Source organism: Xiphophorus couchianus, chromosome 8 (genome assembly GCF_001444195.1).
Source record: "Xiphophorus couchianus chromosome 8, X_couchianus-1.0, whole genome shotgun sequence".
In the NCBI taxonomy this organism is placed as follows: domain Eukaryota; kingdom Metazoa; phylum Chordata; class Actinopteri; order Cyprinodontiformes; family Poeciliidae; genus Xiphophorus; species Xiphophorus couchianus.
The window spans coordinates 9,751,219-9,776,156 of NC_040235.1; the positions used below are offsets into that span (position 1 = coordinate 9,751,219).

Genomic DNA, 24,938 nt, shown 5'->3' on the forward strand with positions numbered 1-24,938 from the left:
ACACCCACACGCCCACATGCCCACACACACACACAGCCAATTCAACCATCTCATTCTCTGCTAATATAAATATTTCAACACCGCACACTCTCAAAGTGCTCTAATCTCCACTTCTTTCAGTCTGAATAATGAATGCAATAAAAACTCATACCACTGCCCTCAGCAGTGCCTCAAACTGCTCCGAGCCTGATCTGGATATGAGACCCAAGCAGTTGTAAGTTGGATTGGATAATTAGAAAAAAAGATGAGTAAAGAGGTTTTAGGAAAGAGTGGCTGGAAAAAAAAGGGATGGAACAGATTTCAGCAGTGAGATAACTGAAACTGGACCTTATAGTCAGGAGGCAAAGGGAGCAAAAGGACAAGTGACAGAAGAAGGTACAGGGAGAAAAATGATCCTTCAAGGGACAATGTGTCCATCTTCCTAATGGAGCTTGATTAAGGTTTTGTTCCTGATGAAAAGGCCAGTTTGTCATTGTGACTTGGCTGAACGCTCTGTGGTCAGGTGTAATTCTTTTAATTATTAATATGGATTTGGCTGTCCTCAAATAATTGATTATGGTCACAAAGAAAAAAATAATAATCCTGTTTGGAGGACAAAGATTTGGAGTTTTATGGTTCCTATTCAATAATTGCAGGTATGCAATGCTGCACAAATGTTTACATAAATTCAAAATCAGCATGACATTTAATAACGCTTTTCTCTGTTTCCAACGAGGCGATTTTAAAGGAATCACAAAAATACACGTGACATTTCATTTATCCCTATGAATAAAACAAAAAAATAGGTTTCAATTTCCTTTCATTTCCAGTTGGTCTATCACATAAAATCGCAATAAAATACATTAAAGTGTCTGTTTGCAATAGTAAAAAAGTTCAAGAGGTATGGATGTATTTTTTTTTTCCACGTCACTGTAGCCTCAGCCCAGACCGTAAGCACTACTGGCTGCATTTACTACACTGACTTTCCGTTCAGGCACTGTGGCCAACCTCCCCTTGATTTAAAGCGCAGCTTTTTTTTCGTCTCTACGCAGAATCAGACGTCACTCTGCAAGAATCGGCAATTAATTGGCCAACGCGGAAATAACATCAACCGTGCATAAACAGACGCCGTTATTCTCGGAGAACTATCCAGTTGCAGACGTTTGCTTTTCCACAACAAAAGCTTTTTTAAAAATAATAATTTAAAAAAAAGCCGGATAGCGCACATGCGGTAAGAGGATAAAACACTGGGAAGGAAGCCGGAGGAGATCCAGAGAAGAAAAGAAAAAAAGAGAGCGGGATCTAAGCGGGGCTAGAGGCGCAACCTGGAGCGACGCTACTACAAAAATCTGACCTCGACCTTCTAGGACGCTGCTCGAAAGTGGTCGTTGGGGAAGAAATGGCGAAATTCCTCCCCTTCTCCCATGCTGTTTCTCCAGCGCACATGTTGCCCAGGCTACTGGTGCTGCTGATCAGGAGGATGTTTGCGTAGGAGTGTTATATTTTTCTGCAGATCAGTCTGCACTGTTACAACAACTCTAGCCGAGCGGTTGATGGACTCGTGCGCTGATAACGTCGTTATCACCGGAAACCGGTTCGCTTTCTTTTCTTTCTTTTTTTTTTTTTTTTACATTTGAAACCTTTTTGATTTTGCTCCTATATTTTTTTTCGTATACTCTTGTCTGGAATTGAGCCAAATAAAAGAAAAAAATAGTTTTCATCTCAAGAGAGTGTGAAGGAAGCTGGTCTACTGGAAACGATTAAGGAAATAAGCCTGGACCTTTGCATCTTTTGTCTGGATTTTTTTTTTTATTAATGAATGACAGTCAGAGAGGATTGGGCCCTGTTGAGGGTTATGTTTGCTTTCAGTTCAGAGTTGAAACTCTTTCAAAAGCAAAACAAAGATTTTGCATTCTCTTCCTATTCTTCCAATTGATTTTTTTTTTTTTTTTTTTGGCCATTGCTCAGATTTTTTGTTTGAATAACTGAAGTCAACTAGGAGAGAAAACTGCCCTGGATGTGACCCAAAGAATTCATCTTATCTCTGAAGGTAACCATGCATGCATAGATAGGTAGAGAGTTCAGCACCATGGATAGAACCACTTACTTGTCTTTTTGAGTGTTTTCAAACGGTCTACTGAAACCATGAGCAATGTCAGTGAATATATAGGCCCAAACCAAAGATATAAACAGATGGGAGAGTGAGCATAAAGGCAAGGGACAGGTTTCTGCGCTCTCCATGAAGCACTTGCTGCCTGGCCAGGCATGCCACACGCTGACAAAACCGCATGGCTTGTGAGCCAGAACTTCTGTCACCAACTGTTAGGAACGGTTGCAATCCAAGTTGTTCAGCTGAAGGTATTTTTAGTCAGACAGGGCAAGAATGCATATCAAGAAGCATTAATGTCGCTCAAATTAAAAAAAAAAGAGAGAGAGAAACAGTTCTGTAAATGTTGGTAAAATCACAGCATAGGTTTAGAGGGAGGGGGTTAGTACAGGATGCAATCCATCACCTACTGAGTGTATTGGAAACATTTTTGATACATAGCGCAGAGACTGACCAGATGATATGTCAGGCAACAAGCAAATTTCTAAAGGCTGAGATGCAGTTTACACTTTAAGATATTTCTAAAATTCAAACAAATATTTTCTTTGGCTCTATCTCCTCTTGTGATGATGGTGGGATATAGCCACTCAATCTAAACTTCACACTTAAAAAATGAAGCAGAAACAAATCTGCTTTTCACAATCTAAGCCAACAAAATCAACAGAAAGCAAAACAGAACCACTGAAATAAAATCCTTTGATTCTGTTTATAATTATACAAAGGCTAGAATTTGTGTTGCAGTACAGCTAACTGTTAGAGGAAGTTACACAAGTCAAATTTTAATGCTTTAAAATAATAATTAAGTAAAATAGGCCACTTTTTTATCAATAACATTTAAACAACAGGGACCGTGTGCGGTGTTATGCAAAAATAAGCTGCTGCTGAGGTTCAGGAAGCTGTTCAGCTTCAACACCCGTCAGCAGAATGCACTGAAGTATGTGATGGCCTTCAACTGAAGTGATGCACAGTGGCACTAGTAACATGCGTTCTTCTTATGCCTTATGTGATAGTTTATGATCCATGTGACAGCCATTAAAAAGATATTACAATCATTGTAATATGGTATTTTAAATATTAATTTTACTGAGGGCATTGATATAATCTGTACCCTTAGCAATATTTTCCAAAACTAATAATTTGTGCTTCATATGCACCTCACATCTACATGCAAACAGAGTCCTTGCTGATATTTTAGAAAACTAGTGAAAAGGAAAGAAATCCAGAGATTAAAGATAAGATAGTAGCCCGGTTTGCTCAGACACATGATCACTTTCAGTGATAGAAACCACAACAATGATGCAGCTGTTTTTGTTTGTTTGTCCTGACTGTTTTCAAGCTGAAAAAATAATAGACCGAAAGAAAAGGATCAACAGAGTCAAATCAGACATGAGCTGCAGCTGTTTTGAGAGAATTGTTTTAAAATATCTTTAAGCATTGCTTTAGGAAGGCTCCATATCTTCCTTATCTGAATTTTCAATCCAATTGAATGTATTTATATAGCACCAATTTAAGCTCAAAATAAGTTACATATGTTCCAACAGCATTCGAGTTTAGATAATTATTTCCACTGGTGAAAAGTTTTCTGTCTAAGGAAGCCCAGATGGTTGCATCAAGTCACTGACTTTGGAGCAATCTCTCCCAGAACCAGCATGCAGTGACAGGACACAGTCAATTCCATTGCGTTTTGACTTTGCAGCCGTCCGTCACTGGGCGTGCATGTAGCATAAGTGGAGAGGAGAACTCTCCCTTCAGAGGAAGAAACCTCCTGCAGAACTTGGCTCAGTAAGAGCAGCTGTCTGCTGCAACCAGCTGGGGGTTTGACGAGAAACATTTATGCGTTGATGTTAATGCCACCGATTACTGGTGCAGCATGAATATCACAGCATTTTTACTTTGAATTTATCAGCATGAACAAACAGTTGATTGAAGATGTATATCCATAGGGGAGCATAATTATTGTAAATGTTTGCTCTGACTATGTGTTACGACATTGTCAACTATTTTACCTATTTAAGGTATTTTAAGATTATACCTGAACGTAAAACCGACAACCATGTCACAACGGCAGGCTTACATTCATTGTAATTACATTTTTTCGTAGACTGAAAATGTATTAATGACACCCACACTCCTAAAAACGTTGTCATCTTGCATGTTGTGACTAACCAACAAATAATAGAACAAAGCAGGGGCAAAATATATCCATTGCCTCAAGGAAATCCACCTCTATTTATGTTTAACCTATATTAGAGGCATATGGTAGCCAGCCTTGACCCCACGGTCTGTTTTCAGTTATCACTGTCTGAGAAAATATTAACCATGATTTACGTTCTCAGAACTCAAATCACTTTAGAAAAATACTTTCGATCTGTGGTAATGAAAGTGGTTGTCAAATGCAATGACTCACCACTACCTAGTTGATGCGCTTTTGGCTTTACAATCTTTAATTTGATGATGCATCATTTGAAATTTTTTTGTAGAATGAAAGGTCGATGAATCATAACATGTTTCTCATTAATAATGGTGAAAGTCTACTGCTCTACTATGTATGTATGTATGGATTAGATGACCAAAGAACTATAAAAGGCAAGGAGGGGTTTGTGTTCCCATGGTGACTCTCTCAATGATTCTCAGGTCACCCCAGGCCTCTTGGGAGATAAATCTCCCAAGAGGCCTGTTATGTTATGTCTATAACATATTTCTGTTATAGACAGTCTTGATTTTTCCTTGGAGCCTGACTTGAAGATGTGGTGCATCTACCTGCTATTCTACCAGCTTCCAGTCTGTTTACCAGGACAGAAAAAAATGAGAAGAGGGAGAGAGGGAAGCTGAAGGACAAACAGAAGGAGGAAAAACACATTTCCAAGACAGATGGGTGATGAGAAAACATCAGGAAGGGATGTGGAGGAGAATAAGGAAGGTTTTAAAAGTGCTAAAAAAAAATTTAAATTAGTGGGTAACATATTCAGATTTTTGTAATTATTTTAACCTAACTGGGTTAAAAACGCACTCTTGGTACTCCTTGTTGGGAGAGTGGAGAGGATAGATTGAAACTGGGGGGAAGGGAACATGTCTGCTCACTGATCATGTCAAACAGTCACCACCCGCTCCTCCTCCCCCTCTTCCCCTTCACCACCACCCATCTCTTCACTCCACCCCCTCAGCACCACGCTTTCCCCCCTCGCAGCTACACCCTGACGTGCTCACTCATCAGTTGTGCACAGACGGATGTGCTCAGACCCCCAGAAGTGACCAGCACACGAGCATGTCTGTGCAGAGAATCTATTGGTTGCCTGACCTCATCCCACTGAGTGATTGTTAAAAAAAAAGGAAAAAAATCTGATGTTTACTCCAAAGGGAGGTGGGGATGGAGAGCATTTGGTCAGAGGGCGTGGAAAAACAGGCTGTTTCCCTTCATCCCTCTTGAGTTTCTTCCATTGCCTCTTTGCTGTGCTTGTCTGCTGTAATTTATTTAGTTATCTTAGTTCTTTGTTAAATTTGAGTAAAAATACAATTTTGATTTAAAAATAACCATTTGCTTTAAATGATCTAGTCTTATTAAATGTTGTCAGGATGAAATCTTAAAGCCTTAATAATTCATCAAAACCTTTTTTACACATTTCAACATTTGCAGCATGCAGAATTTCGCATAATCAAAAAATAACAAAATATGTTTCCATCAATTTTGCGTATTATAAATACATAATCCAAATTGTAGCTATATTACATTATGATGTGAAACTGAAATCGACTGAAACCAGAGCTTCTTTGTTTTGAAAACATCCCTTAACCCTCTGAAATCTGACAATGAATATTAACTGAAATCACAAGACTAATGTACATGGTTTATCTTTATACTGTTTTTTGTGCACATATGTCCATATTACATAATAAATACTAAAGTGAGATAATATATTACTCAGGCTAAGTTTACACTTTTAATTGAATAACACCACATTCATTTTGAAAAAGCCTAAGGGTATTCTCATTATTAATTTCATGGTCCAAATCATTTTTTCCAAGGCTTATCAACAGAGCCCACGGTTTATAGCTTTAAATCTGAAACATAAAAGTTGCAAATGTCAGCATGGTCCCTTTTTGGAGAGAAATGTAATTAGAATAAAATACTAAACAAAATACCCAGATGCCCAGGTGGTCTTCATAAAAAAAAAAAAAAAAAAAACAGTAATTCATAAACTTCTCTGTTTAGCTCATGATTCATTTTTGTCCCTCTTCGCCGTTTGCACATGAATCTTTTTATTTATCAGCTTAGAGCAAGCTGGGGAAAGTTGGTGCAAATAAAACTACTTTAAAAGCATAAACCACCCACTCAAAACCTGAAACTGTAATGGCAAAATGTCAGTCGGTAATAGAACTGTAGTCATAGAAACTGAAGATCAGCTCATACTGTTGCTCATGCCGCCTCTGGAGCGCTGACCATTAGTTGCAACAGCCAAGCAATCAACAGATTTTGAAAACACTCCCAAAACATTTCTATTTTTAAATTTTCTCCGTCCATTTTTGTCTTCTGATTCAATCTTTTTTTCACCATGTTCCATATCCGTTCTGTTAATTTATCCTTTTTTAAAGGTTTCTTACTTTTCTTTTTGTTGGTTTCATGTTCTGTAATATGAATAGTGCATCAACTATTCTTAATCACAGACAAACATGCATCCGGTTTTATCTCAGGATTGGAGCATGCAGCTGCATGCATGCACAGGTTAATAGGAAACTATGTCTGCTTTTTGCATGCATAGTCAATGTCAAATGCATATTCTGACAAAGTCACATTCTGGCTTTATGTGAAATGTGGCTTTAATCATTAAACTAAAAGGCAAATTAACTCCCTATGACTGGATGATGCCTTGAAACAACATTTTAAATTCAATTTAAATCTAACAAACTGTGTAGAATTAAGTAAGTTTTTAGAAACTAATTTTCACATCTTATTCAATTTTGTATATGTTTGCACAAAGAGAAACATTGTACATGTGTCTAAATGTGAAGGAATGGCATCCATTTTGTGGAAAGAAAGTATGGTCATGTTTCTAAAGTGCTGCTTTTGATATTCCCCTGCTTTAACACTAGCATTACCAGATGCTAGTGTTAATATAGCGTCTCCTTTTGTGTATTTTTCCTTATGATCTGAACTTAGTTCCATCAGCGTCCCCAAGTGGCCAAATATTTATTTACTGAATTAATTAGAATGTATGTCAGTGCTACTAAGGAGCTGTTCTGACTTTTCAGCACCCAGAATTGAGTTGAAACTTTATCAGTACAGATATCAGTAGGTTGCCGGTTGAAACCTTTTGTTCCATTTGTCTCAGTTGTTGTGTCTTTGAGCAAGACACTTCACCCGTCTTGCCTTCTGTTGTTGGTCAGAGGCCCTGGTGGCACCAGTGCATGGCAGCCTTGCTTTTGTCAAACTGCACCAGGGCAGCTGTGGCTACAAAGTAACTTGCTACAATCAGTGTGTGTTGTGTGAAGAGCTTTGGAGGCCTTGGACTTGATAAAGAGCTACACAAATAAAGGCCATTTATCATTTTACCTGTTTTCATTAATTAATTCCCCTAAATATTTGACAACTAGGGGGCACTAAAGTTTTATAAATGTTCAAATAATAAATAATAAAAATTTACTTTGACACAAAATTACCTTACTTCATCCTTACATAGTGTCCTGTAGATTCCACATCTTTCATTCCAATATGCCTCCAATTTTACACAATTCCAAAAGATACACATGCTTATATGTGATATCGCCGAATGTTTTACCAAGAGCTGCATAATTTCTTCATGTTTCAAGCCTCTTTTCTGCACACTTTTTGACAAGCAGGTGACAACATAAGAAATAGTTTGGCAGCATCTTTACCTTTAGTCAGAATATCAAATGGAAGCTGGAGTTTTGTCATGTTAGACCACAGAAAAGAAAAGCCAGCCCAAAGCAATGCTACAGAGGATTTGTGACGTAATCTGAGCTAAAATAAAAATATTAAAACTGATCATTTTAATAGATATTTTCTTTTTTTGTATTCACACTGTACATCTTTTCATCCACATGATTTAATAGTCATGTGTCTTGGCCTACAGTACACTACTTCTAGTTTCACTGCATTTTTTGCTTGCGGATGTAAAGGTATGTTCATGCAGATTTCCCTTACATGCTGTCATTTTGGTACATACATACATTTAGATGAAATATCAAACGACACATCCATTATGAGGGCATTGTGATCAGGTTGCATGTCCTTGAGGTAAAGAGAACCAATGTGTGAAACTGCAAAATCATCCTGCCTCATTTTCAGCCTTCTCCCCAATTAGAAACAACTAGCTAAGTAGATATGTTCCTTTCTTATTAAAAGATTGAAAATAATTTGTTCTATTTAGTTGAAATTGTCATGAAAATGCCATTTGGGCAGTTCAGGAAACTTATTTCAGTTTTCCAAAAGAGTCTTGCAAAAATATTGGACTGCACATTATTTCAGCTTCACATCAGCTCACAAGTCTGACAATGCTAGAAAAAAATAGATTTTCATATCATAGTACTTGTTTCATCCACACTCACAAGACAAAGCCAGCACTGACAGATGTGGGTGTACTCTTACTGTTCACTACAAACTTTTGTTTGAAACGTTGACATCTTTTCATATGCATGTTTTTATAGACCATAGCAAACGGTTTACAGTATGTGACCAAATTTGAAATGACCTGTGGGGCGTAAAATGCAAAAATTCTCTCCTGAAAAGAGCAAGTGCTTTGTTGACATTGACTCAAATTGAATTTAGCAGCATGTTGCCTTACAAAAGAACAGTAAAGAGTTGCATTTAGTGGAAGGCAGTGATTTAGCTTGAGCAGTGCGAGTGAAAGACGGTATCTATATACAATTGTTGTATGTAGATAACAGTTGTATATAGATATATAGATATAGATAGTGATGTACTAATCTATTAGTAAGTGTCAAAAACATGATTTGTTTTGTCAGTGTTCAGCGCTTTTACCCTTTGTTTCCATGTAGCAACTATAAATGATACAGCTAGTAGTTCATTCTCTGAATCTCTCATAAGGAGCAGATTTGGCTTGTAAACCAGGAGGAGGTCTGTAAGACATCAGAGAACAGCACTGGCTATAATTTTTTAATTGGATTTTATTGTTTTAGAGATCATACATTTTGTATCCTACTATTTAGTGATAACCAGTTTAGATTTACATTGTTAACTGGAGAAATCTGTCTTATTGATGTCCTTCAAAGTGACATTTGCAGCTTGAATCTATCGCTAGCAGGATTGTCCTGCTTTTTGATTAAGAAAGGAAGCCAAGTTATCCACACGGTGTGAGCTGTACAGGGCTGCACAGTCAGTGCACATGTGGGAGCACTTAGAATCATAACATTGATCTGGAAGATGTAGATGCAAAACAATTGTGACAATAACCAACACATTTCAGAGCAGTTTATTTTAAGTTGATTATATCGACTGATAAGAATACTAATCCAAAGTATTTTCTGTTGTTTATTTCTTTTAGAAAATCATGTTCATCACACCCCCCCAAAAAATTTACATAACATGTAACTGAAGCATCCGTTTAATCTTTATTGAGCCTCAAGTTATTCCATCATTGGATTTTTATGAATGATCTGACAGCTGCCAGTCTTTCGAATGGAAAAGACAAGAAAACATGAAATTGAAGTAAGTTTGTTAATTCATAAGTTTAAAATAGCTAAAAGAATGTAAACTGGGACATGTTGGCTTTTAGAACAGAGAGAAGCAAGGCTGATTCAGGATCCAGGTTCATTTAGCTAGCATAGACTATGAGGAGGACGTTAAGGGAGACAAAAACTCCAACAATTTTTCAGGCAACCTTTTTGAGTTTACCCCACCTCTGTCCTAATCACTGCTACAGATCCTGCTTTACCTCAACCGTGCAAGGATAAGCGGGTTTAAACAATGGATGGATGGATTCTTGACTGAGAGGCTTTGGTTTTTGTGCCGTTTCCCTAAATAGGTTTAAAGTCAGTCCCTTTGAGCTTGTGGGCAAAAATATGAGACTAAAAATCCTGAACTTTGTCTTCATGAATCAAAAGTACAAGCATGCTGTCAGTCAGCAGAACAGCGACTACCCTCAATTCTCTGTGATACTGAAAGAACTGAAATATCTCAGACCCCACTGCAGCCCCTGGTGGTGCCAAGATTATAGCCTGTCATCCTCAGACCAATGGTGTTATTTGCACAGCAGAGGGTAGAGCTTTGTGAAGCTGAGGGGGAGGAACAGGAAGTGCAGCATCAGACTGACAAAATGTGATTACATGGAATTATTTTGAGATGATTACAAAACTGAAAGCTTTTTTTTTTCTTCCTTTAATTATTTGGAATAACAGAACCTGTCCAGGGTGAACCCCGCCTCTCGCCCGGAACGTAGCTGGAGATAGGCACCAGCAACCCTCCAGACCCCACTAGGGACAAGGGTGAACAGAAAATGGATGGATGGATGGATGGATAACAGAACATGACTGACAGTCAATGTTTATAAAGTCAATATGTTTGATGTAAAATGTAAAAAGGAAACTGGAGATTTTTAAAAGTGTTTTGTTTAGATGTCCTAACATTGAGCGAATATGCTTTAACTGTGCTAGATCTACACAGACATGGCAAGAGTTGAGTGACTCATAAAATATCCTAAATTTAAACCTCTTGTTTCAATGTCCTGTTAAACATGGCAAAGTTGGCTTAGACATCCACAGTATTTGGTGAATATAGGAGATTTTTGCAGAGGATACTGTACATGGCCATTTTAAAGCTATTCATACACCTTGAACATTTTCACATTTTATCATATTATAATCACAAAGTCAGAGTATTGTGGCTCACAATTGTGAAGTAGAAAGTAAGGGATGTATATTTTTCAAAGGTTTTTCATATTAAAATCTGAGACATGCATTTGTATTTAGCCCCAATTACTCTTGTGCCCCTAATTAAGATCCAGGCAATTTCCTTGAGACGTCAGCACAATAGTAAATATATTTAATATACTATTTTCACTTCTGTAAAGGTATTAGAGGATTGTTAGAGAACATTAGTGAAAACAGGCATCATGAAAAAATCACCTGGCATTAGGGTCAGGAAAAGGTCAGCTAAGATCTCTGCAGACCCCACACATCCTGGATCGAACCACTTACAATGCTAAACGTTCAGCCAGAGCAACAATGGAAGTTCAAAATCAAGTGTGTCCCAGTTAAAGTCCATATATACTGTTAAAATTTAATGTGGATTGACTACATAAATCATAACACATCACGTTTTTGAAAATGTAATCACATTTAAATTTAAACATATTTTAATGAGACTGTTTAAATCAATATTTTTTGTCAAGAAATTTGAAACATTTTTCTGAAATTTTATAGTTGATCCTAAAACTTTAAAAATAAGTTATTTTGTTGTTTTTCTGGTGAGCTTTATGTGATTTCCATACTTTGTGGTCCTGGAAGTGGGACTAAACTGAAAAGAGAGAACAGATATTTATCACATACTAAAGGATGTTTCGGACACCAAAAAGGGCAGTCATGGTTTGTTGCTTCAGTCCATGCACAGCACATTTGAGGTTAAAGAAGCAGACTGGACTTGAATCAGCCTGCAATTTGTAAAGAAGAGCAGCAAGGTCATTCAGATGGATGAGGGACATTTAGTGAGCTGTATAATTAAATGAAGAGACCCTCAGGTCTCCTTTCAGTGCTATATTCATGCAAGCCAAGAGCCATTTTTATGATATATCATTTGCAGAGGAGCACTAATTACAGAAATGTTTCCTGGGCAATAATGGGACACATGTGGAGGATAAAAACACATTTATAGCTACCGTCTTGTTCTTCAGCTACAACCCCAAATTATTCTCCTTTCGTCCGTTTCTCACTTGTACCTGATTCAAGGTCAGCATGAGGAGTGAGTTAAGCTGGTTTTAGCAGAGGGATGGGCTAGAAGGGACTTACCCCAGGCAGTCTTCATCTGAGTTGTCATTATTCTTGGAGATGGGTTCAGGGACACAGAAAGATGGTGGAATAATATGCAAGGACAGAGTGAGTCAGAAAGTGAGAGTCAAGTTATACAGTCATGGTTGGTGCAGCCAGACATCGTGATGTAGAGAAAAGCAATATGTGAAGGCTAAAGGATGACTTTTTCAGCCTCTTAAATTAATCTTTACTTTAGTCTGTAAGAAAGAAGATTACATTGTGGAGAGTTTTAGAAGGTTTTTATTTTTTGAAATACTTAACCTAAATTCCATATAATTTCCAATAAGTTTTTCTTTTTTTGAGTTACCCATGAGCAGACACTTCATCATGATGTGTTGCCTGATTGCAGAAGATGTATGTTACAAGTAAGCACCTTTTGATCTTGGGCTATTGGGTAGAAACAGGAGCGACTGCTTTTGGAAAAATGGTTCATATACTAATTTGCTTATCTAAAATGATTAGTAAAAATCCCATGTGTCTAATTACTTTCCTGCATCTACGATGTATTCTGAACTGTAGTTCAGAAGTACCATGTGAAACACATTTGCTTTGGGAAAAAAATCTGATTAAAATCTATTACTAGCAACAGAAAGAAAACAGTATACACATCTATGATAGAAAAGAAATGAAAGAGTGCAGCAACAGCGGCTTTGAGCTTACTTTCAGGCCGACTTATGTTTATCCTGATAGGATTCCCAGGACAAATTGTGACTCCGGTGGTCAACAGGCCATAGAGGGCCCGTTAAGTCAGAGCCAGAAGAATCGGATGAAAGCCTTAATGTTCAGCAGCTTTATGGTCAGTCAGAAAGCAAAAGGTTCCAGTTTACAAATACCAACTTCTTACAACAACTCCAGTTCCAAAATTTCCTTGTCATTTTATAAACACTTTTGCTTTAAATAATTGTTAATATCGCAGGCAGTCATGGGTCAGTATTGCATGTGAAATAACATATCTAATTCAAAGCAGAAAACACTAGATGTCATCTGATGCAAAACCTAACAATACTTTAGGCAAATGCTACTTGATGGATTTTTACTCCTGGATTTCAGCGTGAAATCCAGTATGATGGTCAGAGAGAAGTTAAAAGTGACAGGAGGCATTAAGCTGCAGGTTCTTTCCTTTGTTCATCTTTGCTGCACCTGCAAACCCACAGGTGGTCTCAGGCTCCAGTGAGCTACCAAAAGAATCTGGTTGCAGAAATATCTTAGCATAATCTGTTTAGTGCATGAGCCTGCAGTTTTTACTAAGAGAGAGTGAAGGCATTTATTATCAAAAAAGTATCAATGTAAGGACAGACGTGTGCATGTAAAATATCATACTGCACACAAATCACAGGCCAAACATTTGGTTTTATATAGGGATGTTGCAAGGCTTTCCAGGTCAAACTAGCTTACCCTGAAATGTTGTCCTTCTTCTGTCCTCGTCTTCCTCTCTGACAGAGGTAACCATTTCCTGATTTCCTGGAATGTTTGGTCAATGAACTCCGCAAAAAAAAATGGTGTAAGAATTTCCCACTACTGAACTGAAAACATCCAGAGTAAAACTGCTGCTGGTATTTAGAAATAAATACATTGTTGATTCAGACATCACTCTTTCAACTGCTGATAGATATTAAAAGTGTGTCACAAAAGGAAGAATTGAAATCTACACAAACATGTATTAAGTGTTTTTCACATCATGGTCAATGCCAGCCTGTTCCAACGTGTTGTAGGTTAGAAAGTAACTTAAATAGCACAAAAAATAAAGAAACGTTTTTGATTTTTTTTTTTTTGAATGCCTCATTGCAATAAAACTGCATATAGATATAGAAGTGCTGTTAAAGTCAAAGTAACCAGTTCAACCTGATTGACTGAACTGCAATAAATGTTTGTTGAGGATTAGGATTGCATCCCACAGCAGTGTGTGACCAAGATGGTGACCAAAACGAGGGAGAGGTGGCAGGCTAGTCAGGCGGTCAGTGTTGTTTGCGGTTCTCTCACAGAGCTGAAACTTTTGTTTATTAAACAAGTACGTTGCTAATTTCCAAATACTTCAAACTTCAGTCATCCAGTTAAATAAAATAGACCCATTTGCAAACTAAGCCATTGGGTCTTTGGAGGGAACGATTTGGCAAATTTATCAAGAGCTCAACCCAAATGTTTTTTTTTCTGTACAGATATGGCACCATTTAAATGGAAATAAACAGACTTTCCAGTTACATGTGATCCATTTCCAAGAAGCATTGTTATATCAAAAAGAGATGATTGAATTTTTTTTTGCTAAACAAACTTCTAAATCTGTATCAGTCTATGCACCCTCTCTGAGAGGAAGTTCACTAGCTAGAATATGTGACCATTTTTAGTTTTAGTTACTTTGTAGTGGGACTGACTGCACCTTTTATTAAAGGGAAAGGTGCCGTCTGTGATGAGATCATTCAATTATTCAAACATCATTGCACTGATTCTCATATTGGCAGTGAAGCTGACCCAGGCTCACTAGTTAAAGTTACTGGAAAGAACTGGTAGAGAGCTGAATTCCCTAAAGAGCACTCTATGGCTATACACTGTGGCATTGTGTACTCTTATCATTGTGTACTCTAGTGTATCTGTGTTGTTCAAATTCGCTCTTTGACATCCACCATTGCAACCGAGTTCTTCCCATTGTTCCAGAGACATGTTACTGTCTGTTGTGCGCGACTCAAATCCACCACCTACTGTGTACTTCTCTACCGCTGAACTGAAAGCCTGTCAACAGCCATTATTCCGAGCAAGACCTCTGCTGTGATCCCTGCCATGTTTCATCGAAGTGTGGAAATTTATTCTAAAGCTCGCTGTCTGAGCATGTTAGCTACTACTAAAATTACAGCATGTGGGTGTTTGTGGGTGTTTTGTGTGTGCGTCTACACGCTGCTATCGTTCTACTGCTTCCAACTCTTGTCATTCCTGTGGACGAATCCCTGCAAAAGCAGCTGAGTGGACGGGTTTCAAAGGCTCTGTTTCACAGTGGAGTCTGAAGGACTTGTGTGTGAGGGTGTGTGTGGTCAAACAATTAGCACTGTTTGTCACCTTCTCACAACACATCTCTCACACGCTGATCTGATTAATGGAGTCCCAATGGATTGTCTGCCTAGCTCTGCCTAGCCTCTACAGTGACTAAAGCAATGTCTGTGTCTCTGTTTGCAAAGGATCGTAAAATTGTTTTACTTAGTTTTTTTTAACCTTTTTGATACCATAGGTATATAGCCTGCATGAGAGGCAGCGTGTCTATTTAGACAGAATTACATATTTAACCAAATTGTATATAGGCTCATACCTTTTGTTCTTCCACTTTTCTCATTTAGACAATTCCAGTTAACAGAGGTTACTCCAGAAACCTTTCCACATTTTGTCACATTACAACCATAAAGTTTATGTTGTAATTTACTAGAAATGGAATCTCATTTAGTAGACCAACAGAAAGCACAACATGATTGTGAAGTTGAGGAAAAAAGATACATAAAAATTGTGACTTGCATTTTTTTATTCAACTCCTATAAATCCCAATTAAATTCTGAAATGTCCAAAGTGGATGGATACTTTAAGACCATGAAAAAAGTGGAAAATTATTTTGATCAAAATGTTTGGCTTGGATAAGGGTAATGACTTCAACTCTGCAAAATAAAAAAAAAACTAAATAAAAGTCACACTCTCAACACCCAGGAGTGTCATTTGATCCCTCTCATATATGTTCCTCTGGATTTCTGAACAAGTCCTCCCCACTCAGGATTTGCATTTGATTTTGCTTGATCCTAATCCTGACCAAATCTTCTAATGTGGAGCAGAAATACAAATTAGAAGTGCATCAATCTTTGTGACATTCAATTTCTAATACTGGGATGATGCTTTCATTTAATATTCTAGTTTTTCTGAGGGACTTTTTAACCCCTTAAGCCACACTTTGTGTCCCACTTCTTATGTAATTTTAGTTTGGCTTAAGTGTATGTGTTTAAAATGCTTGATGTATTTAACACAAAACGAAGAAAAAATATATCTGAATGTATTTTATAAGAATGTCCTACAACCAAGACATTTGCGTCTGATGATAACTCACCTTCATTCCTCAAAGCATAACAAAACAATGAGAAAGAAGTAGACATTAAAATAAAATAATTTGTTTGTATTTACATTTATTTTACAAATGGCATGCTGAAAATGATCTTACCCTCCTCAAGTATCAATGGAAACACCTGTTTAGGCTTTATGGCAATCTTATCAGAGCTAGCAAGATCTTTGTTAACATAAAAAACATTTAGCCTTGCTGTGTGTGTTTCTGTTAATGTTTACAAGTATTGCACACTGTAGCTAATTATTTTTATTACCTAAGAAGAAACATATGGCTCCTTATTTTTTTAATTTACCAGTTTCTCAAATGAAATGTTTTTGACTCCTGCCTGTGGTGCTCTTACTAATGCTTTACTTGCTCCAAAAATGAGATAAAACTTTATCTTCTGCTTTCTTTCGCTGACACAAAGTTCTACACATCTTTTAATTACAAACCTCTGAGGCCAAAACACACTGCTCAAGCTGTTCCTTCTTGTTTGGTTGGCTGAGTGACCTGCAGACTGGATTAGAGTCCAGCTGTATCACAGCTTGAGAGAAGAGCAGCGGTGTTTTGTTTGTAGATGAGCAATATGATTTGTGTTCCTCTAAACCTTACAGGGTGTCTCTAAGGAGACACGCTGCAGAACGGTTTTAGAATTCAAGAACGTTACCGACTGATGCATTCGATATAGGTTAGCGTTGCTTCAAGGGTATTGAATAGTTCTCTGAATAGCAAATGCTTTTCACTTGAAGTCACTCCAGTAAATTCAAGGTGAGATGCTGGGATGTGTTTGTAGCAGCTGGAGGAAAGTTACCTCTACAATATTATTTTTTTTCACAGAATTCTCCCTTTTTTATTTGTCTTGCTCATAGTGAAGTTTCGTCTTTTCATCATATGCCCATACTTCAGTGCTGTGTTCCCGCTTGCTCATAATGACTTTTGCTATTGAATCATGACTTAGCAACAAGCCTGCTGGCCTATTTTTGGTTTCAGGCAATTATCCAGAATGCCATGTGTTGGTGTGGTCCTGTGACACTTTCAGATACAACAAAGAGAAAAGGTCTCTGCCCACATTTGTCAAGTTTCAGACATAATAGCATGTTATCAAACTTGTAGACGGAATGACACATCTCATTAGCTGACATGTTGTGGAAACGACCCAAAGATAGAAACCAAATCAGTTTTTAGCTGCATTGGTTTGCATAATATTATCTGCTGCAGTTACTTGAATGTAATTAAAAAAAACCCAGAAAATATGGGAAGTTATACAAATAAATAAGTAAACCTTATCTTTCACAGATAAAAATCACAAACACAACAGTGAGAGAACCAAAATCTGATGATAAAGAAAAATTATATTAATAAATTAAATTCCAGCACTTTCCACATTTATAGCCCCAGTAAAGCTAATGTATGAATATTTTAAAATAACAAATGTGTATTTTATTCATACAATACTACTGAAAATATTTAAAAATATATAACCTTTAATTTGAGAGAATTTCTCCAGTTAAAAAAAATCCAACCTCGGTAATATTTATATGTTTTGCACAAAGTCACATCTGCCTTAATAATTGGTACTCTTAGCTATCCTGAAATAAAGCTGACTGACTTGACTGACCTGGAATTTTGAATTAGTTATCAATAATGTTTTGGTTTCTGGGGTATAAATGTGATGTGGCACAGAAGCACATTTCTCTTCATCACATATCAGTATGGGAAAGGCAAGAGCACATAACATTCAAGTAAGGTAGATAGACAGATGATCTTGTTAATTTGGAAGTTATTCCAAGAATGTCATCTAAGTTTGTCCAAACTGGGAGTCTATTGAATAATGAAAATGTTAAATAACTAAAACTGTGACATTCAAGTTTGGCAGAGGACCCAATTTTATCTTGCCATCACACACACTGAGGAGAATTATTATAGAGTTAAAAAAAATTGAGATTATACTACTGCAATAAAAGGTAAATTTATTTTAAAGAGTTATTTTTTGCAGATCATTCCCAGAGGTTAGAATATCCTGGGAGAGCAGTATGTGAAAGAGAACTGAAGCCACAAATTTTAATTACTTCTGTGTGTGCAAAGAGTCTCCTATAAAGGTTTAATAAAGATAAAAAAAATCCTTTGTGATAAAGTACACAGTTAATTAAAAAGTGAAATGTTCATCACCAAATCTATATTTAGTAGGTTCAACGGAAGCATATTTTTCATGCAGGACAGCATATCTTCCATTTGAATATAATAAAAGCAACAGATTATGAACAATTTGCTTCAAAGAAGTGAAAGAGGACATCAGTCATATCTCTTCTTCAGGCTAATAATTGCATGCTGTTCAGTCTAAAACTTTTTTGGGACGTGTGTCTTGGCTGATTCAGTGGACAGCTTGAAGTGAAAATGTCTAAACCCCAAACTCCATCCTCACAAACCCACTTACTAATGAATACACGACCACCTAACCCACTCTAATAAGCAACAAAAATATCAGTAGGTCTAGTGATGGTAAAATTACAAGAAAAAAAATCAGTTACCATAGCTACATTATTAATTAGATGCAATTCTAATGTTTACAGTGGCATTCTGCACCAATATTCACAACATTCTGAATAACTTGGATGATGCCTCGTAGATGTGAAGTTAGAGAAATAAAGGAGCATGTTCAAACATTTTTTAAAAAAAACTCAGTGACATTTGAAAGTAATCAAACCTATAAACTCATTTTCTACTGTTGTGTTTTGCTCTGCCAAAGTGGAAATAGATGTGCAGGACAATAAATAGACCAGTAATTTTAAAAAAAAGAAAAAACTTCACGTGTTAGTGCAGCATCGACACCTCATGAATATGTAAAATGATAAATGATACAGAAATGCTCACATTTCATAAGATTTGATGATCATGAATACATTTTACCTCTATATTTTTATACGTTTGCATTGCCACAGCATTTTACTGTCAGCCGTGAAACGCTCCTCTTTGTCAACCCCCCGTCTTTTCTCCCACTCTCTCCCACCTACTCTTCTTCATTTTCATGCACCGTCTGCTTTTGTTCCATCTACCCCCGTTTATTTTCATCCATCCTTTGCGCCATTTACCTCTTTGCTCTGCTGTCATGCCTACGTCTCATTTTTTACAGCTGTCCTGGAGTTGATTGCTGATTTTCCCCTCCCTTGCAGACTGTGTTCCGCTCCGAGATCCTGTCTATATTATGAACCACACTTTCAGGATGATTCCATTACATGCCTCCTAGCTGCTGGATAATTCAATAAGCACCACTGAGCTGACACACAGTTATAATCTACTTAATGAAACTACTGTACTGATGAAGTGTTTGCTGTTTCCACCTCTTTTTTTGCTTTCACTCCCTTCACCGTTCTTCCTCTCTGCTCTTTATTTCCCTCCTTCTTCTTGCTCTTTGCAGGGTGTTGATGGAGAGCCATTCGAATGACAGCCGGGACAGTGGTCATCACTGGTGGAATTCTTGCTACGGTTATATTACTCCTTATCATCGCAGTATTGTGCTACTGTAGGCTACAGGTGAGGCTGCACTGACCAATTTGTTCATAAACATGTGAAATGATCATGCCTGGTTGTAGTATTATAAAATACACCCAGTTCTTTACTTTTCAGAACTTAATAATTACTCTCCTGGAAGAAATTGAATTCTAAAAGAACCTTCAAAGTATTTTACCCATATTTAGAGGTTATTTTTCAGAACTTAAAAGGTAGTTTACTGGGACTTTGATGGAGCTTTCCAATTGTTTTGGAACTTCCTGTATAGTACCAGATACTATGCTGAATACTTTTCTGGAAATGTCTTAAATACATTTCCAGAATGTTTTTCTATTAACTGTCTCAGCTGTATTTTTCAGTCACTTTCTTCAAACCTACTCTATATACAGTCAACAAAACTGTTTTTGTAAGTTTCTCAGAATTTTCCAATAACTTTTCTGAAACTTTCCTACAACTTGTTGGTTATTTAGCTAGAATTTAAATGATGTACCAAAACTTACCAGGTACTTATTTGATACTTTAAGATTATTTTTCCAGAACTTAGAAAACAAATGGTAAGGTCTCTGAATGATCCATTAAGGTACCTGGTTCCAGAATGACTTAGGCCTTGTAGTCTATCTTTATTCTTACTAGTAAATGTAGACATGAAGACATGAAGTCATGGATCAATATGTCAAAACAGACCTGGTTAGTTCTGGGAATGTATCCTCTGAGTTCCCAGAAAGGTAGCTGCTAAATTTTAGAAAGGTATTTGGTAAGGTTCAGAATTTAACCTCCTAGGTCTGTGAAAGTAGCCTAAGGAAATGCTGAGTGTATTACAGGTCTACAAATATGTTTTTCCAAAGTGAAAAGCTGAACAGGTCCTAAACAACATAATCCTCCAGTCCAAGTACATGTATCCTCGTCAACTTTAGTCTATCACTTGGGCCATTTTAACGAGGTGGCAACAAGTGCCATTTTTATTCTGAAATGTTTGAGTTTTAGGAAATTTCATGATATTGCACATTTAGGACAAAGTATTAATTGACTCATGCTTCTATTTTCTGATAGACAAGAAACAAACAGGGTTTAAGAATGACATCACACCTCAGTTTTTGTCTGAACGGACTAATTAAAGCCTCTAATCCAAATATTCATCTTTTGTCAACAGTTGATTACTGTTATAATTTCAGCAAATTTCAATGACCAATAAACCAAATAGGCAACAGTAATGTCTAAGCACAATATCCAAATCACATCTTAAAACTGGTTTTGGCCAGAAAATAAGAGAAATTAAAAAATTTAATTTTATAGTCCAGGTACTGGCAGCAAAAATCTGAAAAAGTGCAAATAACTTTAAGGGTTAAGGGTTAATAACTGTTTAAGGGTTTGTCACAAAGGAAGCTGCATTATTCAGATTACATGTGAAGCTATAAAACAGAAGCCCTTAAAAATAATTTAACTCTTTCAAAAATATTCAGACCCCCTGAACATCCTCACATTTTCTCTCATTCTTCCTTCTCTTCCTCTCTTCAACCTTCTTTTCTTTCCCCTCTCCAGTATTATTGCTGTAAGAAGGAGGAGTCAGAGTCGGAGGAGGAGGAGCCGGACTTTGCTGTCACGTCCCGCATCCCACCGGTTCACTCGAACCACAACATTGTGGCGGCGACGGCTGCCGCCTCCTCCATGCCCAATGGCCCTGCCATTTTCTCCACCCCTCCTTTGGCTAGAAAACTGACACGCTCGCAGACCTTCTGTCCATCGTGCACGCACTATGATTTGCCTTTCTACCTTCAGCCTCCTCCGCCGCAGCAGGTCCACCACCAACCAGAAGGACTGAGGAATGGTGGAGAACGCGTTAGCTACCGCAGCGTCCAGCAGCAAGATCTGGACCTGCCAGTGCCTGTTAACATTTCAAACTATCGTAAGCCAAACCTGGCCCGCTCAGTCACCATGAGGGAAATGTTTACGCGCAGCTGCAGCATCAGCACTGATGTTTAGCTGAGCAAAGGTGGACGTTCATTGCTGTGAGTTGGTGCGACCACAACTGGACAGGACTTGAGTTTTGCTAAGTCTCATTTTATCTGTCGCCACCTGCAGATTGGACCACTCTGATGGCCAGTCAGACAGTCAGGACAGTTTTTTTCTCTCTCACCTTTACACTTTTCAGGCCCATGAGCTTATTCATGGTCCAGTGCTAAGTATTTAAAAGTGTTCTAAAATGTCAATGAATGAAATAAGCTTTGTTTTATTTTGAGTGGTAAAGTTTGTGTTGCTCTACTTCCCTACTTCCTGGCCTGAAACAGTAGCAGATTACTGCAACACCAAAATGATGATGTGCTCAGGGGGGATTTTATCTTGTACACAGCTGCTACAAATAAAAAAATGACTGGGAGAAATCTGGTGCCCTCCATTAAGAAAGGATGATCTATTTGTTCCTCCATCAACAGATTATAGAGATTTTTAAATATTATCCACAAAGATTAGAGGGGAGGAGGAGAAGGAGGGTGTTTTCATGTTTTTAGCTACCACCCACAGATGTTTTTGATAGTTTTAACTTTGGACGTAACATTTTAAGACATTAAGGGCTCACGGAAGATTTTAATTCCCTCTCATTTTTCAAATCCTTTCACGTCTCAACTTTAATAGTCTCTCTGAGACAGCACAGAGGGTTTATCCCGCTTGAAGACGAGAGGAGAACCTTCATGTTCTAACCGGGAGAAGTGGCCTGTGTTATTGCATTGTATCCAGAAAGTAAATGTGAGTTTACGGACATGCATTGTGGCTATAAGCGTGTATCGTGTTCTGTTGTTATGCCAGAATTTTTCAGTTCATTATAATCAAACACAACCTGTCACCCAAATGTTTAATGAACCAGGAGCTGAGGCATGTTGCAATAATATTTCATTGTGAAAAGGGAGAACACCATGAGCCACAGAGAGACACATCCAAGCAGATTATTACAAACCCTAACAATATTGTTTATCTTACTGATAGAAAGTGTAAGACAGAAGTTAGACGAGCGGTATTTAACTTTCAGTGTAATCTCTGTTCTTTACTGAAGTTTTAGCTTGTGGACTTTGCAGCGTACATCTTGTATTGTATGTGACCACTGATATCCGAATGCTTTGGCTAAAGATTCACCCTTAAAGGCACATGCATAAATATTTAATAGGCCACACTTCAGTTTCTTTCCCCTCCCTCTCTCTCGAGTCAGTGGACTGAAGAAAATGTGCTCTTGCTCTGAGGTACTCCGAGAGTTCCTGCTCTGGATTGTTTTTATTTTCTTCACAAGGCTGACCGGACTGGCCGAAGGGCTGATTTTTCAACTGGAAGAGCAATTTATGGTCCAAGGACATACGGCTGAAAATTATTCACTGCTTGATTTCAAAAGAGTCGTCTGTGTGAGGGAAAAATTATTATATTATATATGTGCTTTACAAACAAAAATCTAAAGTTTGTCCTTGCATTTGAACTCACCCTCCTTCATTCTGATACCGCTAGACAAAATCCAGTGCAATCAAATGCCTGCAGATGTCAACCTTCTTAATAAATGTAGATGATGTGTAAGTACTTGAATCTCAATATAAATTTTGCTGCTTGAAATCATTAGTGTTTTTCAAAATTTTTCATGATGGAAAAAAAATATCATGAAGACCAAGTAACATACCAGACAAGTCAGAGATAAAGTTGTTTAGAAGTTTAAAGCAGAATATATCATAAAACACCATTCAACATGTCAACATGAAGCTGGTAAGACAGGTTAGAGCTAAATACAAGGGGGTCCTGATTATCAAGCTTGAGATTTGAGGTTTGCTTCTACCAGGACAACAAACCAGAACAAATAGCCAGAGGTACAATGAAATAGTTTAGATCAAACTAGATTCACGTTAAAGTGGACCATTCAAAGTCCACACCTATTTTTAGTCTCTACATGTGGAAAACTACCCCCCCAAAATCCTTATAGCTTTAGTTGCACAGGGATCAGCAATAACATAATCTCTTAATTTATGTTATTGCTATCTCTGTTACTGCTATCACAAAGGTGCTCCAGAGGCAAAGAATACAAGTACACGCCACACTCTTCATATTTTTATTCAGGGTAAATGTTGAAATTTACAAATTTGTACAATGATGTATTGCTTTCATATATAAAATCCCATTGAAATAATCTGAAATGTATTGTTGTGAGATAACAAATGGAACAAAGTTCAAGAAGTATGAATACTTTTGTAAGGCACTTTACAAAAAGTCACAACACATAAATAAATCTGTTCAAGGGCATAACGCAGCCATAACACACTCTCCTGTTCTATATTTTGATCATATTTGTCACAGCTGACCACCAAGCCTACACATTTGTACTTGTTGAAATTTAATTTTTATCTTAAACCCTCTGATGTCCCTTTAAAAGTATGAAACTTGGGAGCAGTGAAATGCTACCAAGGCCTGACACCCACCCTGGTCCTCACAGAGACAGCTATAGCTAAACATGTTCACACAGAACACATGCAGACTCACAAGTTCTCATTGTTTATATCTTTGAAGCTGAATTTTTGCCAGATGCACAGCTAATGTAGTGTCATAAAGAAGTGTGCGAGAAATACATTATTAAGAGGACTATTATTATGATTACTATTATTAGAGGTGTTTATTAAAATAAATTGTGATTTGTGTTCAGGTATTTACATTAGTTGCATTATTTTATGATCCAGCTGTTTTTTCAGACTCAGTACAGTGCAGCAGACATGTTTCTGTCCCTGTTTCTAATATATAACTAACAAACACATTGTTGCTAATAAAATGGTGTTAAAATTGCTCTGTCTTCTTTTGTTTTGTTGCTGTGCTGTTCATTTTTAATCCATTGATTTTATGTGCTGAAAAGATTAGGGCAGTTGGCATATGCTAATAGCAATATTTACGAGGAGTAGATTTATTTAATTCCCAGATTACGTTGGGTCCAAAATAATTGGTTCATAAAAAAGCATTTTTAGTCATTAATTAGCTGTCATAAAGTTTAGATTTTCCTAGGATGTGCAAGAGAACATTTTACATGACACTACAACTAGTCTGACATCAATTCAAGGTTTTAGAGGGAAAAATTAATCTGAATGCCAGTACAACCACATGTCTTGCATGAATTAATGTGTAAAAATGAGATCAATACGAAATGTGCTTAGATCAGTTCATATAGTGGTCCAAAAAATTATAAGTATTTGACTTGTTGTTTTAATTCACAGAGTGTGTTGTTAGGATTCTAATATAGATATTTGCTTTTACTTTTGCTTCCACAGATACTAAATG

At 37.2% G+C, this 24,938-nt stretch overlaps 1 protein-coding gene across 1 annotated transcript; it reads left to right on the top strand.

The window, feature by feature from the left end:
* Positions 1-881: 881 nt before the first annotated feature.
* Positions 882-24,452, top strand: LOC114149437 (protein FAM163B-like). Its single transcript, XM_028025287.1, has 3 exons — positions 882-2,029; positions 19,564-19,679; positions 21,195-24,452. Exons 2-3 carry the CDS (start codon positions 19,587-19,589, stop codon positions 21,633-21,635), a joined length of 534 nt encoding a protein of 177 aa, XP_027881088.1. The 5' UTR covers positions 882-2,029; positions 19,564-19,586; the 3' UTR covers positions 21,636-24,452.
* Positions 24,453-24,938: the final 486 nt, after the last annotated feature.